Source organism: Thermobia domestica, chromosome 1 (assembly GCF_964235325.1).
Source record: "Thermobia domestica chromosome 1, izTheDome1.hap1.1, whole genome shotgun sequence".
NCBI lineage: Eukaryota > Metazoa > Arthropoda > Insecta > Zygentoma > Lepismatidae > Thermobia > Thermobia domestica.
Window position 1 is genome coordinate 183035794 of NC_137454.1, and position 17522 is coordinate 183053315.

A 17522-nucleotide genomic window follows, 5' to 3' on the forward strand; every position below is an offset into this window, starting at 1 on the left:
TGTTTCACTATTAAGTTGTATCAAAAATGTGTGTAGAAGAGATCCGTAATGTATCCCTTCCGATAACGTTTTATTTTCGGTAGCGTTTCACTATCACCAACACACACTTAGAGACAAAGACGCCACACCATTTGTGGCATCATTTTCAGGTTTCTTCTGTAACAACTTTCAAATAGACAATCTTCTGTAATATTCAATTTGCCATAGTTTCTTTACTATATCTAAGTGTAATTGTATTGTGTAAAGGTCAATTTGTAGTACCTTAACATATGCTTTCATAAACAGAACAATTTTTAAAGATTAATAAGAATGAATGTTACGACATTGAACAGAGCACACTTCATTCAAAATAAATAAACCAACGAATAAATAAAATGATATACAAATGTATTTAAATTAATGAAAATCTGCAATCAAAGAAATTATTCATATTTATAAGCTTCGCTTCTTATTTACGTAAAATAAATTTAAACTACTAGTTGAACGAAACAATAGATTTGTATAAAAACAATAACATGTAATAATTTCGACGACTATCTATTTTGGCTTCAACGGACACTATCTGATAAGTCTAAAATGTATAATACTGTCTGATGAAGCCAAAGCTGATATTTGACTAAATTATTACACTTATTAATTTTTATTTAAAATTATTAGTTTAATCAGTGAGTAGTTTAAATTTGATAAATTATAAGTTTTGAAAGACAGTGAATTTAAAGAAATACCATCATGGCACTCATATGTGAATGTCACATATCGATTGCTTATCAATACCGTACAATCCGAACTGATATATTGAAGGCACTCTGTAGTAAATTTCAAAGTTATTAATTGCTCTATTCTACACTTGGGAAAACCTTTTGCGGATAAAACATCCTGTTTCCTCCATTATTCCGACAACAGATAAATATGGGACGTACAAGAGCGAAGAAAAGAATTTCTGCAGCACTCATTACACTGGCTCCTACGAAGAATCCAAATACTCCTCCAATAGACACTGTGAACATAAATAAAGTTTACTTTAACCAAATAGTAATATTCAATCTTTGTTTAGTTATATGAGTACACACAAAGTTTGTTACTTATTACAGTACATCACCTTTTTTTGTATCTTTACACTTACCTAACATCCTGAGCACAGGATTATAAGGTCCAATTATGCAGCCACACACACAAAAATAAAAATTCTATGCACCGGATCACAGGGATGGATTCGACGTATTTTGTTACACAGAATAAAAATTTCGAAATCCCCAAGACAATCGATACTGTCATTTTTTATGGGCGGAAAAACTTCAGCGATTATTTGCTGTCTTATGTATTAAGATTAGCTGAAGTTTTTTGACCATAAAAAATTGACACGGTCGATCGTCCTGGGGTTTCTAAATGTTGAGTTTGTGTACCAAAATACATTGAATCCGTTTCCTGTGGTTCACTGCACACATTTTTTTGTATGGCTGTCTTACGTATATTATCCCTGTGTAAATCGCTAAAGTTTTTCGCTCATAAAAAAGTTGACATGGTCGATTGTCTTTGGGTTTCGAACTTTGAATTCTGAGTAACCAAATACGTTGAACTCATACCCTGAGATCCGGTGCACAGAACTTTTACTTGTGTGTGTATGTGTGTATGCATGTATGTGTGTGTGTGTGTGTGTGTGTGTGTGTGTGTGTGTGTGGTTGTGTAATAAAAGTTGTGAGAAAAGGAGATATTAAAGTTTATACGGCACGCTTAAATACATGGAAAATTTAACACTGCTTTTCCTAACAGTATAAGAGTTATTTACTATAAGTGAGAATAGATCATTTGGACTCTGAAAGAAGCTTCAGATAATGATCTTAATGTTAAAATGTTCCTGAGATAGGCAAAGGTGAACTTCATTCTCATGTGCACTGAACGTGTCATATTGATAAGATTGCAAAGTCAATATTAATTTACATAAGATAAGGTCCACTGTACAGGGTGGAATGAATCCTAGGAAAAACCTTAGGATTTGTCCTAGAGTCAAGATTTCAACATGTGTGATGTGAGATCGCATATTTTATTTCAGCAAATACTATTCCTTTTATTCCCAATATCTACACTTTATTTTCCTCGTTTTGTTTCTACTAAGCAGTAGAAGCTTCAAAATAAGATTATCTATATCTTAATATCTGTTTTATATCATTTGTATTTGATGTCTTACTTACAGAGAAAATATTCTGAACAAATCTATTATTGCTTTATTGTATAATTAGTAAACTTCTTTGAGTCATTTTTCAGGAGGGAAAATAACAGTTTAAATATATATTACGCTTACCTTAGTACAAACAATCACGAAATTAATACTCGGTAAATAGAAGTCAAAACTACAAATTACTGACAGGACTTACTAGAGTTAAAATGCTAAGTGGATATTACGTTATTCTTTAAGTAAATTCGTATAGTATGTAAAAAATGAATTATACTATATTCTTCTCGAATTCCAACATCAGATAATATGTAACAAGAAACAAGATGTGATTTGTTCACTTGGATTGAGATAATGCTCATAACCAAAAATTAACAGTAGAAGGAAAATAAAATCGTTAAATAAAAAGAAACTGAAAAATACAATATTGAAATGCAATTTCCTACACTGAAATTACCCCTTAATTGACCCAGTTCCTTAAAGGCAACATCAACTTGAAAATTATGTACATTTGAGACCAAAATATTCCCTCTGTTAGCATTGTAGAATTCATTTACCTCTCCCGAACGTAGACGTTCCAAAAATGAAAGAAAAAATAAATCTTTGAGTTTTATGTCCAACGGTTATGCCGGCTAGGCTAAAGGAGACAATGATGGTTAATGTGAATGAAATAGTGGAATGAAGAAAGTGGGAGGAAACGCGAAAACCCCGAAGAAACCCACGAACAGGGTGCTTGTGTGCCACGAAGTTCACTTGGCGCGAGCTGGGGTCGAATCAGGAATCCCACACACCAGTGATGAACGCCCTACAACCGAGCCACTGCGGCACTGTAGACGTTACGTTTTAAGTATTATGAACATCTGTCACCGTTACACTGGGAAAAATGATTGGATTGAAATTGACCCTCTTGGTGCATATTTTAACACAACTAGGTGACTAACACTAGAACGCCCGGAAATTCGTTTCACCTAGATCGCCCGTAGGGATCAATTTGATCCCTAGCTGCTTTTTGCACATACTTACCTTTCTAACAAACACTACTCGAGTTTTTTTCTTTTTCTTCACTGTGTAGAAAAACAAAACCATGTTCCAATAAAGTTTTATTAGGAAGTTATATATATATATATATATATATATATATATATATATATATATATATATATATATATATATATATATATGTGTGTGTGTGTGTGTGTGTATAATCTGAACATATATTTTTGGTGTACAAACATTTTTGGTGTGTTTACCACATAAGTACATAGTAGTCATTACTTACATCTTAATACAAAATTTATTTCGGAAGCCCTGTAACTACTTCTGTTTATAGTTCTGCTTACAGCTTTCCTCATCTTTGTTCACGAATATGGTACTCAATACTGCCCCGGTATCACCGTGATTACACACATTTTCTACATTTATAAGTCACTTTACGAACACATTTTCCACAAACTGCCTTTTTGCGGAAGTGCTACAGTTTGCAGACGTCTTGTGTCTCTTGCAGTTTACTGGCAGTCTCTGGCAATTACGTCGTTTACGCGGATTTCTGAATTTAAATCTATGTCGTCTTCTGTTCTTGTGGCTTCACTTGAATCCTCAGACCGAAGGTGCAGTTATTCTGTCCGGAATTCTTCTGCTAGCCTTGAATAAATTCCTTCCGTGATATCTTCATTCCAGTGACTGCTCTGTATATTACAACTGCATTAATTACTGCAAGATCAAGTATATTACAAAAAAGTATGAATTGGCCATCTTCTTGATGACGCTTTCACTGTAAATTGCTTTGCCATTTTCTCTACAATGTCAACCCCGTATTTCGTTCCATTATAATAAGCAATGGTTTCAGGAACTTTCTTATTATTGTCGATTATGACCACGGTATCATGAAGACAGATCAATACCAAAACATTCTTACTTTTCTTACCTTGATAAACGGTCATTGTTACGTCCTTGCTTTTGAGAATCTTTGTGGAGTTCAAAGGTGCTTTCTCTGATTTAATTTCTGTCGGTATTTCTCTTCTACTTTTATTCACTGTCCCAAGAATGGTAGATGATTTTGCTTTCAGATTTTCAGCTTTAGTGACGTAAAATGGTTGGCTGTAGTAACATTTCGACCCTTGAAAGAAAATGGTTCCATAAGACGTATGACAACGTACTCCGGAACTCTTTGATTTGCAGGGCGTTCTTCCTCCTTACCAACGCAAAGGAAGCCGTTCAAAATATATTTCGCATCTATATCTACAGCCAGCCAGAATTTTTGCCCGTACTTATCTGGTGAATCAATCTGTCAGCGTTAATATCAAATCTTAGGAACCTCATTATTTCGCAAAATCGATTACTGCTCATAGTCTCGGGACAAAATGGCAATACCCAAGACTTCGACCACATTGAATGAACCTCAACATTTTTACTGCCACTAACGCCACGAGCATACAGAATCGCTATGAAAACTTCGAGTTCCGATAAACTTAGTGACCAGGTATTGTTCTTCAGCACATAACGCTTCTGTTTCGGTAGTTATTTTTATGTGGGTAAGTATGCGTTTTTCTATGAATTAGCGCCATACACTTGACGCAGATTCACTACTTACATTTCTTCTGGCATGCGGTGTTGGCCCTGGAATTTCACCTAGAATGTTATGAAGACATTTCCGACCCTCGTTTCTAACATTAGCAGGTATTTCCTCCCATGCAGTATTGTTTGGAGCTGTATACTGTTTCGCCGCCGCACTGATGCCTTCACCTGAACATCCACACATGTGTCCATCTTGTTCTGATCTTACCTCATTATGTACTGGAATACCTGCAAAAAAGGCAGAGAGAAAAAATCAGTGCGACTGCTTTCGTATTTTGCAAATAGATAATGTAAATTTATTACATGATTTTTGTGAAATAAAATATTCATGCAAAGTATGTGATTGATCCATAAAATATTACTTCACAAGGGACCAAATATTTCAATCACAACGTATATTTCATCACATTTCTTCAAATTATTGGATTTTCTTATTGACTTTTAGATAATATAAACACATGTTGAATGAAACAGACTGAGATAAAATGTACTCACCTTCGGTAGTTTCATTTTCATCTGCAAGACTAACGTTTTCAGAAGATTGCTCACTACATTATGTATCCAATTACAAATTGTCTTCTGAGTTCGATGACATTTCACCGCATCAGATTTGTCTTCGGATATTCTTTGAAGCTCTTCAAGAACTTCATGAGGATTTAATAGTTTACTTTGTGCCATTATCGTTAATTCTTCTTCACCATAAAATTACTTATTCATAGATTTTGTTTGTCACACCTTCGAACAAAGTGTCAACTGCTGCATTGCGCCAAACACGATGCCACGTCACTACCACGTAATGACAAATGACGGTATGACGGCACTTTCTAACTCAATAATACTCAACAAATGTCCTTATACCGGAAAGGAACATTTCGTAACGTTTGGTTTGACAAATTAAATCATTTTAACTGAAAGCTGCTCAGGGAAAAGCAAAATAATAGTCGATACGAGAAAGTATAATAACATTTTCAACTGCAGGATCAATTTGATCCCCTGGGCGTTTAAGGTAAATCGATCGATATCAGATTATTGAATTGCACAACCACAATATCATTTTTTCCTTTATGCCACATCAACAATTTAGGAAAAGTCAGGTAATGCCACCTTCCAATTCCTTAAAATATGGTAGATATGAAAAAATGAATTTCGCAAAAGGATCAAATTGATCCCTTTGGGCGTTCTAGTGCTAAAACTGCTCCGACCCAAATAGGGTCAAAGCGTTTAGTTAAATTAAGTTGAATTTATTTCAACCCAACGTATAGTTAAATGTACGAATCCAACCCAACGACCCAATTGGTTTAAAATTGCATAACCGGTTAATACGTTTAACCCAACTTGGTGTACAACATGACCCAACAAAGTGTAAATTCTATTAATCCGGTTATATTTTTGACCAAACGTCTAGTTAAAAGTGAACAAGCGTGAAGTAAGAAATGATCACATTGTGGGATCGCCGTAAGGAGGAAGGGAGTTCAAATAACCCAACAATGAGATAAAATTGACCACAGTGGAGTTAAAACATACCGAAATAATGGGTTAAACGAGTAAAGGTTACATGAACTGTTACAGGATTCAAGACAAGAGTAGTTAACGTTAAACCGTCAGTTGGTTTCAAAGATTAACCAACACTACCCAACACAAAATGACTACCACTTTAGCGTATTACTTAGGTTTTTATTCAACACCAAGAATTTTTTAAATATGTTTATCCGTTTAAAGAGCTACGGACCTTCTTCGGTGAGAGTTAGAATAGGAGGTCCAAGTAATATCATTAGAGGGCTTAGGCGATATTTTATTCATCAATTTATTTCAATCTTTATTCATTTGCATAGGGAGGTTCATCAATTCAGTGAGGGCAAGCCTGAGTTGCAATGGGTCCTGATCCAGACTGGCTGGCTGGCATACAAGTTATGGTCTGCTGGAACTGCGGTGTCTGAAATGAATAGATACATCATACATATGGTGGTTAGTTGTCTGCATGAAGAGCTATGAAGGCATAATATTTAAACAGCTGAGTATACGGCATTCAATAGAACGGTAATGAGGGTATGAGGGTGAAGTGCTACGACGCCATAACACATTGGTGATATTAGTAAGAGAAATGCTGTTATCTTCTGTTCCTGGGGCGATGCAGGAACTAATGTAGACACAGGCAGCCCTGTTAGTGTGTGGTTTACTGTGCATGAGATGGATAGATGAGTGGCGGAACTTTGCCAGGATGATAAATGTAAAAAAAAAAAAAAAAAAAAAAACTTCTGGATCAATGTTGTCGTGGCCGATATTGAGATGGTATAGGGTCATGAGATGCTGAAGAGGTGTATGATAATATACAACGGGAGTGTCAAAGTCTTGGTCATTGCGGGGAATGCTCAGAAATACAGGATGAGCAGTTTCAATACGTTTCTGAATTTACTTTGAACTTAGGGCCTCAAGATGAGATAAAAGTGGAAGAAAAGTCATGTGCTCATAGACAAGGCGTATCACATGCGGGAGACGAATATGAAAGGCTAAACGAATGTAGGCCGTTCGAGAATTGCTAACTTAAGGTAATACTTAGGGGGAGCTGATAACCAGGCTGTATGACCGTAAGTGAGAACTGGGCGCATGAAAAAATCGTAAGAATGGAAAGGAATGTATAAATCTGATGTAAGAACGGGTAAGTTGAAAAGAATATAATTTGTATATATGATCCTGGTGCCAAACTTTATCGAACGCCTTTTCTAGATCGAACGTAACCAGACTAGATGAATTGCCGATAGGACGTAACGTCAGAGGGAGGCTTATTAGGCTTGGGAAAAAGTAAGACTATGGAGTACTTCCAAGCTATGAAAAAAAACAGTTCCAAGTATGAATGTATAAATGACACTTAATATTGTGAGGGCAACAGGAGGGGCGTTCTTAATCAGAGTATAGGTAAGAGCGTCAGAGCCTGGAGAAGAAGTTCCTTTGTTGAGGAGTGTGGCCTGGAAATCAATAGGCTGAATCGGTGCTGCAAGTGGACGATCTAATTCCAAGGTATGATTGTGATTGGTTGTAAATGTGGTAAGTTGGGGTCAGATCGTCTACTGACAGCTACATTCAGATGTAAGGGAAAATGCCAGCCAAGTAAAATAGTGAAGACATTTTGAAAGTGTTAGGCAAATGTGTTGGCTTTGTCTTAATCAGAAGATAGTTCTTACTGATTAACAACTAGTGGGTAGAGCGTCCGTTGAAATTTTCTGATGAGCTGATTGAACTGTCACCAATATTTGGTAGGATGTATATTTTCGTTGAGTTTGTTACAAGTTCTGATCCATAGAAGGAGCTGGTATACAACAGGATAATTATGAGTGATATGTAGATACTGTCTGTGGAGGCAAAATGCTTCTAATGTATTTTCTGTAAGCACGCCAAGCTGCAGTAATGAGAGGTAGGTATCGTGGAGGTAGTTTAGGTTTATGTGGAGTAATATATGTATTTGAGCACCAAGGATATCGCCTTCCGAGCATATCAGAAATAACTACTTACTCGCTGTGAGTATTTGCATTGCTTGCAGCCAGTAAGTAGTTATTTCAAAGCTTTTCGTAGTATATTTGACACTTATGCCAAGTAACAAATAACGTTTTATGTTTTCTGCAATTGGTCACAACAATACCTACTTTTCTAAACTTGCGAATAGTCTGACAACAGTAGCAGTTGTGATATCTGTTGTTCTTATGTGCTAGGACATAAGAATAACAGATAAGGAAAAACATGATACTGCTATTCATGTATTGTGGCTTCGATGCTTTGTTTTTTCTTTCCGGCGCTATTTTCTTCGTCTATAGCCTTCCGCTTGGGCCAGAGCTAACGTTGCTATAGTAATCGTGCTCTGTCAAGATATAACTCTGTATGATTTCGACTAAATAGACAGTAAAAACAAACATATGTTGTAATTTTTGTAGTACTAAATTGTTCATATAAAGCAGCTTCCTCTGGATTATATACTTCAGGCATCATTATACTTTTCGTTAATTAGATATGACCCAAATGTTGTTGGTTTAAATTATTCTACAGTGACATATAGTCATTTTGTTGACTCTACGGTTAATGCAGTTGGGTTGGTAGTGACCACCGATCGTTCCCAAACAACCCAATTTGGTTTAAAACGTTTTAACTATACAGCTTGGTCGCGTTTCAACCCAATCATTTTTCTCAGTGTAAGTATCAACGTAATAGGTGATGCCTGAAATCACAGTTTTTACACTGAACTTGCACAAACAAATAACATTTACATGATGTATTGTGTTATCATTAACAAGAACTGTCTTAGAAACTGAGATAATTTACTGAATACTGTACAGCTAAAGTTTTACGTGTTCCTGAAGGGCACTTTACATATAGTACGATTTGTTTTGGCAACTCTTGGATTGCTATGTACACTGACAGCAAATACCATCTAGCGGCAGCCTACACAAATTCGTGGCTCCTTACTTTGGCCATGCTCTTCGAGCGTCGTCGCAAGGTCCGACTCCGTCCAGAAGATTAGCGTACCTCCCACTCGCCTCATTGGCTCAGTAACCTACGCCGACGTTTCTAGAATATTCTCGCTCGAAGTTCGGCGGTGGTATAAATATTGCGTACTTCGGCCAACCAATCCAACAGGCCAGTTTATTGCAGCTTATGCTTTAACTGTCTTAGATCGCTACTGTATCTGTTAAGTCAGAGGATTTGTGCATTGTACCTAAAGTTACAGCCATCTTAGTGCGATACGATTCAGAGACATTTTGTATACTTTGGTTTCCAAGTTCGGAAGCAATATAAAGCAAGATGAAGAAAAAGCCTCATAGCAGACCAACACGGAAAGTGTGAAACGAGGCTTATTTGGCACTCTAAGTAAAATGAGTGAAGTGCAGTTACCCACGTACGCTGACGTTATGCGACATTCTCATTGGTTTCGAAGTGGTTAAGTGGTGACGAAAGTGTAACTAAATTAGCAGTGACTGACATTTGTAAACTAGTTGGACAAAGAGTTGTACATATTTGACGTAAACCAAGCATTCCCGTGGTTTCAGACAAGAGAGTTTTTGATATACTGAAAACATTTTATAATAAGTGTCGTACCAAGGAAAGACATTTCAGTCGACAAGGACAAGAAGCAACACTTCGTGCAGGTTTTGTTGCACACGCGGAAAAGTCTTCTTTCGATATTGTGTCTTGCAAATGTAAAACCGCCGAAGATTGCAACTGTGAGAGGACACGCAAGATTCGAAAACGAGAATTCAAGTTTCTTTTGGACCAGAGAACATCACGGAAGATAAGCATTGGAAACATTGACGTCCGAACAAGCAAATCTCTGTCAAAGATGTTTTCCCACAAAGTGAGCAGATTTTTAGGGGCAGACAACCAAGAAGGACGCTGGAAGTATTGAAGCAAGTCGATCAACTAGTGGGATTAGGCATAGGCACATGTGAAAGATACTGGCGTCGTCAGGGGCGTCCAGCGAAGCTGTTGAATCGGGAGGCACGTCGGGATCTGTCTTCGAGGCACGACCAAGAAGGAAACATAGCCTAAAGCACATCTGTCTTTAGAATACAGCGGAGGCAGCATTTAGAACTGAAGCTCCAGACAGACAGGTTGCTTAGATCGCTTCTGCCGTACTTCAGGACGCGATACTCGTAACGACAGAGGACAAAACTCTTGTTGTTGACAGATCTAAGGTGAGATCTAAAGATAAACTGGGTGAGAAGTTCCAGAAAGAAAAGGCTCACCTAGGCCGGGCGATTAAAAGTTTCTACTTCGACTGAAAAAATGATACAACTCTTGTGCAAGAAAAAATTAACGGCAAAGTACGAAGACGAGAGGTTCTATCAAACCATCACAGTTCTATCGAAGCTGGGTTCAGAATACTTGGGTCATGCCACACCTAAGTCAGGCACTGGCAAGGATATTGCCGACTCTATATTGGAGCTTTTAGAGAAGAACCAGTACGACGTGTCAAGTCTTGAGGCAGTCGGCAGCGGTGGTGAAGCCACCAACACAGGATGGGACAACGGCGTAATAAATGAGATACAAAGATCCCTAGGAAAGGAACTGCAGCATCTCATTTGCCTTCTTCATACCAACGAGTTGCCATTTCGACACCTGGTTACCGAATTGGATGGTGGGACGACCGGACCCAACGCTTTTTTCCGGTCCCATCGGAAAGAAATTAAAGGATTGTGAACGTTCTCGTCTCCTTTACACCCATTCCCGTGAATGGGTGTCTGAAATGGAAAACCAGATGGTTTAAGCAGCGACCAGAATTATCTCTTTGAAATTTGTTAAGCTGTTGCTACAGGAATGTGTAATTTCGATCTAGGAAACAGAAAACCAGGACCATTATCACATTCACGACGGCTTACATTGGCCTGTAGGATGCTTCGCCACTACATCTGTACTGATAAACCTAGTTCAAGTTTGTGTCTACTTTTTCAGTACATTGTTAAAGTATACGCTTGAGTTTGGTTTTCAATACGGCGAAATCCTTCGTGCAAAATGGGTGCCATGCATCTGTTTAGCATAGTTAAGATATCACGTTTTCTGCCAGAAAATCTACAACACATAGTTCATTCTGTACTACAAACAAACGGATACTACGCTCATCATGAAAACCTGCTGATAGCGATGACAACAGATGAAAATCCGCATATTCGAACGTTAGGCTGGAGAAGGATAAAAAAAAGTGCGGCAGCCGGAAGACTCTGACATCAAGCCGCCCATGTGACTTCATTGTTCCAAAATTAAACCTTACGGCTGAAAATTACTATGACATGATTATTTGGCCTAAATGTCTAACAGAGCCGCCAATCACACGAAACATAACGGATCAGCAGCTTGAAGAAAACATCCGAACTTCAGCTACTCCAACAACAACATTCCCTTGCCATAGTCAAGGTGTGGAACGCACAGTGAAGCTGGTGTCCAAGGCAGCGTCGAAAAAATGCCACCAGAACGAAAGAGATATCTACGTTAGAGCCAAACTGAAGTCTAGAACAAGAATGCCCCGCATCGAGACTAAGAAGAACCACATGACCTAAGGTCAAATGTCATTCGGAACTCGATGTGCAATCACCTCCCCGTGGTGAGTTCTGGGTTATTTTGCGTACAGAGCACAAAGAAAATCATGTTATATCAAGGGCTATGCCTATAATCATCGTTAACGTGACATTCCAAACAAAATCTGAACATTAATTCCAACCACTGAGCTAATATGGCTGTACTTTGACTCATAAACATTTTAAAATTATTTACTGGCATTGCTACATGTTTCTTTTAATAAAATAATTGTACAATAGCCATCATATAACTCTAAAAACGACCACAAGTAGCTTTTCTGTCATTGGAGCTGTGCGTGTTGTTTAACCAAACACTTAAAAAACTTTAAGTCCTTTGGGGCAGGGTAAGGGGTTGTCAAAAAAATTAAAAATCAGTAAAATCGGTGCCACTAATGGCACCTTTTCCACACTAGCCGTCATCGAATTTCCAAGAAAATGAAAAACGCTCCAGCCTACTTTGCAATGCATACTTTAACTGTACTGTACTGTACGGAGAAAATTATTATAAAAGTCAAAGTATACACTGTATTTACATGAAGAGTAACACTGAAATAAAATTACAAGAAAAGTGAACAATTCTAGTTTGTCATACAACTCACTAATTATGTAGAAACGTCTGCCGAAGTTACACACTATCAATAATCTACGAATAGAAACCAGACTTTTGTTTAACCTGAAAAGATACCTATATTTTACACGAAATTTTACAACTTTCATCTTATATTTGTCAATCACTTATCATAATGTTGCAGCCAAGAATGTGACTGTTTAGGAGCATTATTAACGGTAAAAAGAATATATTTCACACATGTGTATTTTTCTATTCTTAGTATTTCTTCAAAGAAACATCACACATGTTGTTTTTCACTTTTCTAATACAAGTGTTTGAATACCTAATATTTAACTTACACAAGTTTAAACTCAGTTAATTTTAGTTACCGGTACTTATTTTAAAACAATTTAATTCACAACATTAAAATTTTTAGATGTCATGTTAGCAGTTCATTCCTGTTGTTCGGCCATTTTGTTTTCAGGCGTTTACGTTTTTCTAAATATCTCAGCATATACTTGTTCTATCGACATGAAAATTGCGGAATAAATCTCTATTTCAAATTTCATTCAGAAATAAGAAGCTACTGAGTCATAATGTTATAGACATCACTTGTTTACTCTTCTAATAGAAACAAACCCCGGATCCCCAAGCGTTACCGGACCAAATGTCATTTGGACGAAATGTGCTTTGAACTAAACATCCCTGGACGAAATGTCCCTTGGACCAATTGTCTTTTGGACGAAATGTCATTTGGACCAATTGTCTTTTGGACGAAATGTCCTTTGGACCAATTTTCTATTGGACAAAATGCCATTTGGACCAAATGTCTTTTGGACCAAATGTCCTTTGGACCAAATGTACCGTGTTATGTAAAAGTGAACTAAGCGCCAAATTTTGAAAATCCACGTAAATGCGACGATTGGTTCCTGATAAACATTAGAACGTTTTGCACAGTCGAAAAGAGAGGAAAACCAACACCTTTCCAAAAAAAGAAACATAATTTCACTTTTGATTACGGCTACATTAATGCTGGATATCAACCTTTAAACGTAATTTTCTTAAAAGTATGAAAGTGGCGCTTAGTTCGTTTTCGCAGGACACGGTACAAATGTCTTTTGGACAAAATGTCCTTTGAACCAATTTTCCTGTGGATGAAATGTCCTTTGTAGCAAATGTCTTTTGGACGAAGTGTCCTTTGGACCAAATGTCTTTTGGACGAAATGTCATTTGGACCAATTGTCTTTTTCACGAAATGTCCTTTGGACGAATTGTTTTTGGACCAATTGTCTTTTTCACGAAATGTCCTTTGGACGAATTCTTTTTTGGACCAAATATCCCTGGACCAAATCTGTTTGGACTAAATGTATCTGGACGAAATATCCTTTGGACGAAATATCTTTGGACTAAAAGGATGGTCACCCAATAAATTATGCTAACAATACTTTCAATATTTTTAAAATAATCTCGAGTATTCAAGTAGACGTTGAAATATATGTAAGTGATTTCCAGTTACCATCATATAGTAACATTTGCTAAAATTATTGGATTTCTAAGAAAATGTGCAGTGCTCTACATGAATGCACGATATCATAAAGTACCAAACATTTTTTTTAAATGTTAGAGATCATTTAAATTACCAAAGTTGTATTCGTTTTCCATGTGGGAATTCTTTCAATCCATTATCTGTAAAGTTATACAATAGAGTGCTGGCAAAATTTTTTACAATGATATGAGACAACAAAATGTTAAAATTCAAGGTTCTTTGTCTTTCCTTAATTTCAACACAATTGGAATTTCAGTATGGCACTCTCTTATTTTATCACAACCTGCGGTCATTTGAGAATGGGCTAAGCTGGTGAAGTAGATTAACTACATGGTTCTTTGGAGTGTCTTCAGTGAATCCCTTACAGTATTAATGTTAGCAGGTTGTTTTCTAGAACAATGTTTTATCAGATTTGAGGGATTTCTGATGGCACTAAAGTCAAGGAAATTATCTGGACCTTCTGAAACTTTAATGTTATATCAATTGAGAAAATTCGACTGTTTTTATGAATGACCAAAGAAATACCCAAATATTTACCTAAAACATTAACAAAATGCCTTTCTTATATACTTCCAGGCAAAGGGGGGAAATGTAAGTACGAACATGTCCTCTTTGTTTCTAGTAAATGCTTAGCACACCATCTCACTGTCATAGTGCTTAACACTATTAACCATAAATTTAGGTTCATATCATGTCGCGGTACTCGGATGACACACAATCTTTGAACCTTCTGTGAGAAGCTCAAAAGTATTTTCATCAATAAAAGACTTTCTTCCAATGTTTAGATGTCTGAATTTGATGTTTCTTACGTAAGTGAAGAATTTTCTCCTTCATTTGTACTGTAACCAATGGCTTCTTTCCTTATACGTGACTTGGTAGACCTAGTTATTTTACCTGTCCGTGGTCAGTTGTCATGGTAGCGGCATTCTAGAAGGGCTAAGGGTATTTGTTTTCCAATTCAACGGCGGTTAATAGAAGGAATGAACCCAATTTCATCCTTTAAAAATTTGTCAGTCTTGATGGAATCGTCTTAGATGATTTTCTTTGTGGTATCGTCTTGGTAAATTGTTTCTCTCGACCCAGACTACATCTATCACCGACTCCCCTTCCTTTAACAGAATCAAGGCATGGGATTTCTCTTCCACTTTAAGCTTCTTGAGGCTTTTCGTTTGCAATGAGAGTATATATTTTAAACCACAAAACTTACGAAGTTATAAAATTGCTTGATGACCTGAGTTATGGTTTAACTCACTGTAAATGCCTATAAGGTGAACTAAATGTTGCCTTGACGAGGAAGATTAGCTTGCTTTAACCCGTAGGGTCTTCTCATATTTTTATGGCGGAAACGGCAAAGGAAACAAAGAATTTTATATGTGTAAATATTTTTGGCGCCAATGTAGTATAGGTGAAAAAAATATTCATTTTAATAAGGAATGTATTTTTTCTATGTTGCCTTTTAAATAACAGATGTATAACTTGTAATCAAACTACAATTTTTGATTTTTGTCTTACTGTCGTGACACACACACATACACACACACATACACACACACACACACACACACACACACACATATATATATATATATATATATATATATATATATATATATATATAATTTGCGCACAAACCTGTCACGTCCAGAAGCCCTCTCATAATCTTCAGTCGCCTTCGTGTTGTCATCCGTCTATAGAAAAATGTTACTCTGGCATATTTGCCAGGTTCTGCATCCTTCAGACTGCTACAATTTAATAAAGAAAATACTATGAGTGAGGCAATGACGTAAACTGTGTATGTTATGAGATGATGTTATATTAGAAAGGAGTGTTCAATTAAATAAATGAAAGTTGAATCATTATCATGAACAAATATTTAATTAACCTGGATCAAACTAAAACGAAAGCAAAACTCAATAAATTACGCTAAAACACACGGCACAGTTAAGCTATATTTAATATTAAGTATGTATTTAAAATCGCCAAAAGTTACTTATAAATCAAGAAACTTGAAGTTAATAGGAATCATCCACACTTAGTTTAAAGAAAAATGTTTCCGGAAAAGATTATTCATACTTCCTGACTGTCCAAGTTACAGTCGTGATCTAAAGTTGTTCTATTCATCTTGTGAAAATTCTTTTGATCACTAACGTACACTAAAATCGTTTATGCATGGAATGCAAAAAGAGAGCTACAATACTCCGAGGTGATTTCACTGATATGCACGTCTTATTTTTTTAACCACATCATTTTAAAATGTGATTATTTATCAGCCTCATATCTTTTCTTGACATAATTATAAGTTAATCAAGTAGAAAGCAAATCAATACTGTTTGGTTATACTAGATAATTCAGTATGAATGTGATCATTTCAAACGACCATACAGGTTAAACAGTATATTCAGCTACAGTGATTCACACAGTCCACTAGCTCCTGTAGTAAAATTTTACCTCTTTTGCAAACACTTGTTAGAGGATGTCCAGAGTGCGGGTGGTGGATTGTGTGCTCTAAAAGGCTTCAAAAGCACCCCAACAATTCACTGGAATTGAAGCCGGGGGCACATCGTGACCATTTCAATTTCTTGATATCCTCTAGATGTTGCCCCATCATCTTCACCATTGGTGGATGTGTATTCTATTCATTAATCAAAAGGTGTGACTATTCGCACAACAAAAGGTAACACTTATTGTTGCAAGATAACGCCCGATAGATCGTACCCATAATAGATATTACGTGAACACATGTTCTTGCTCTAACATTGTGTCCTCAGCTATAACCCCAGCACCTTCTTAACGGTATGTTTAGCAAAATTACCAAGGTCATTAAATGTCTCAAGTCCCTACCATAGTTACAGTCTCGTTGAGAATTATTTTCCAGACTGAAACAAAACTCATAGGTGAAAACTGCCCCATCTTACAGTACTTAGGTTCAATTACGGTATGTTAGGCATGATAAAGACCTTGTTAAGTAGCTCTGACGGTATAATCAAGTGATTAAAACGTCTGAAGTGGTAACCATGCACGAAAGACAGTTCCCGTTGCCATTCATACATAGGTTTGGGGACACATGAGTCCCAGAGGCAACTGAAAAATCTCAAGGTAATGCAGCATATATATTAGTTTGGATTTATTAGGTACAAAGTCTAGATAACGATCTTTACTATGGGCTTTGGAACATGGTGACAGACTCCCTCTTGTCTTCGAACGTTTACGCCCTCTGAAATCCTGTTCAAAGTCATAAATTGAGCTGCGAGCCTCATGTAATTCCGCATCAATAACTCGTTTTTTTTTCCATTTCAAGCCTTTCTTTGACACAGGCTCACGTAATGACTAGATTGTACCATCCTGTAATATTACTACATATCTGATGTGTTCATACCCAACGGAAAACTTTGTACGCATCACTTGATTAACAAATTAGCCTCGCAAGTACTACTTGCTGATGATTGGTCAAATTTATGGCATCTATGTCTCTAATGTTGTTACAAGTCATATCGGTTGTGTGAGGCATGGCGTGATACATTATTTTCTGATATACACACATGCAGTTCTTACACCATGTTTCCTAAGGGTTTCCAAAAATTGCTAAAATATTAATATGAAATTTTGTATGTAGTTGAAGTTCTATAA

At 36.6% G+C, this 17522-nt stretch overlaps 1 protein-coding gene across 1 annotated transcript in view; it reads right to left on the reverse strand.

The window, feature by feature from the left end:
* Window positions 1-496: 496 nt before the first annotated feature.
* The window catches only part of LOC145666818 (sodium channel protein Nach-like), a 61943-nt gene continuing 44917 nt past the window's right edge, over window positions 497-17522 (reverse strand). Inside the window, exons 7-8 of the mRNA XM_081734386.1 lie at window positions 15528-15637; window positions 497-997 (exon numbers count right to left, since the gene is read on the reverse strand). Coding sequence (XP_081590512.1) covers window positions 837-997; window positions 15528-15637 — 271 coding nt within the window. The 3' untranslated portion in view covers window positions 497-836. The remainder of the gene's footprint in view (window positions 998-15527; window positions 15638-17522) is intronic.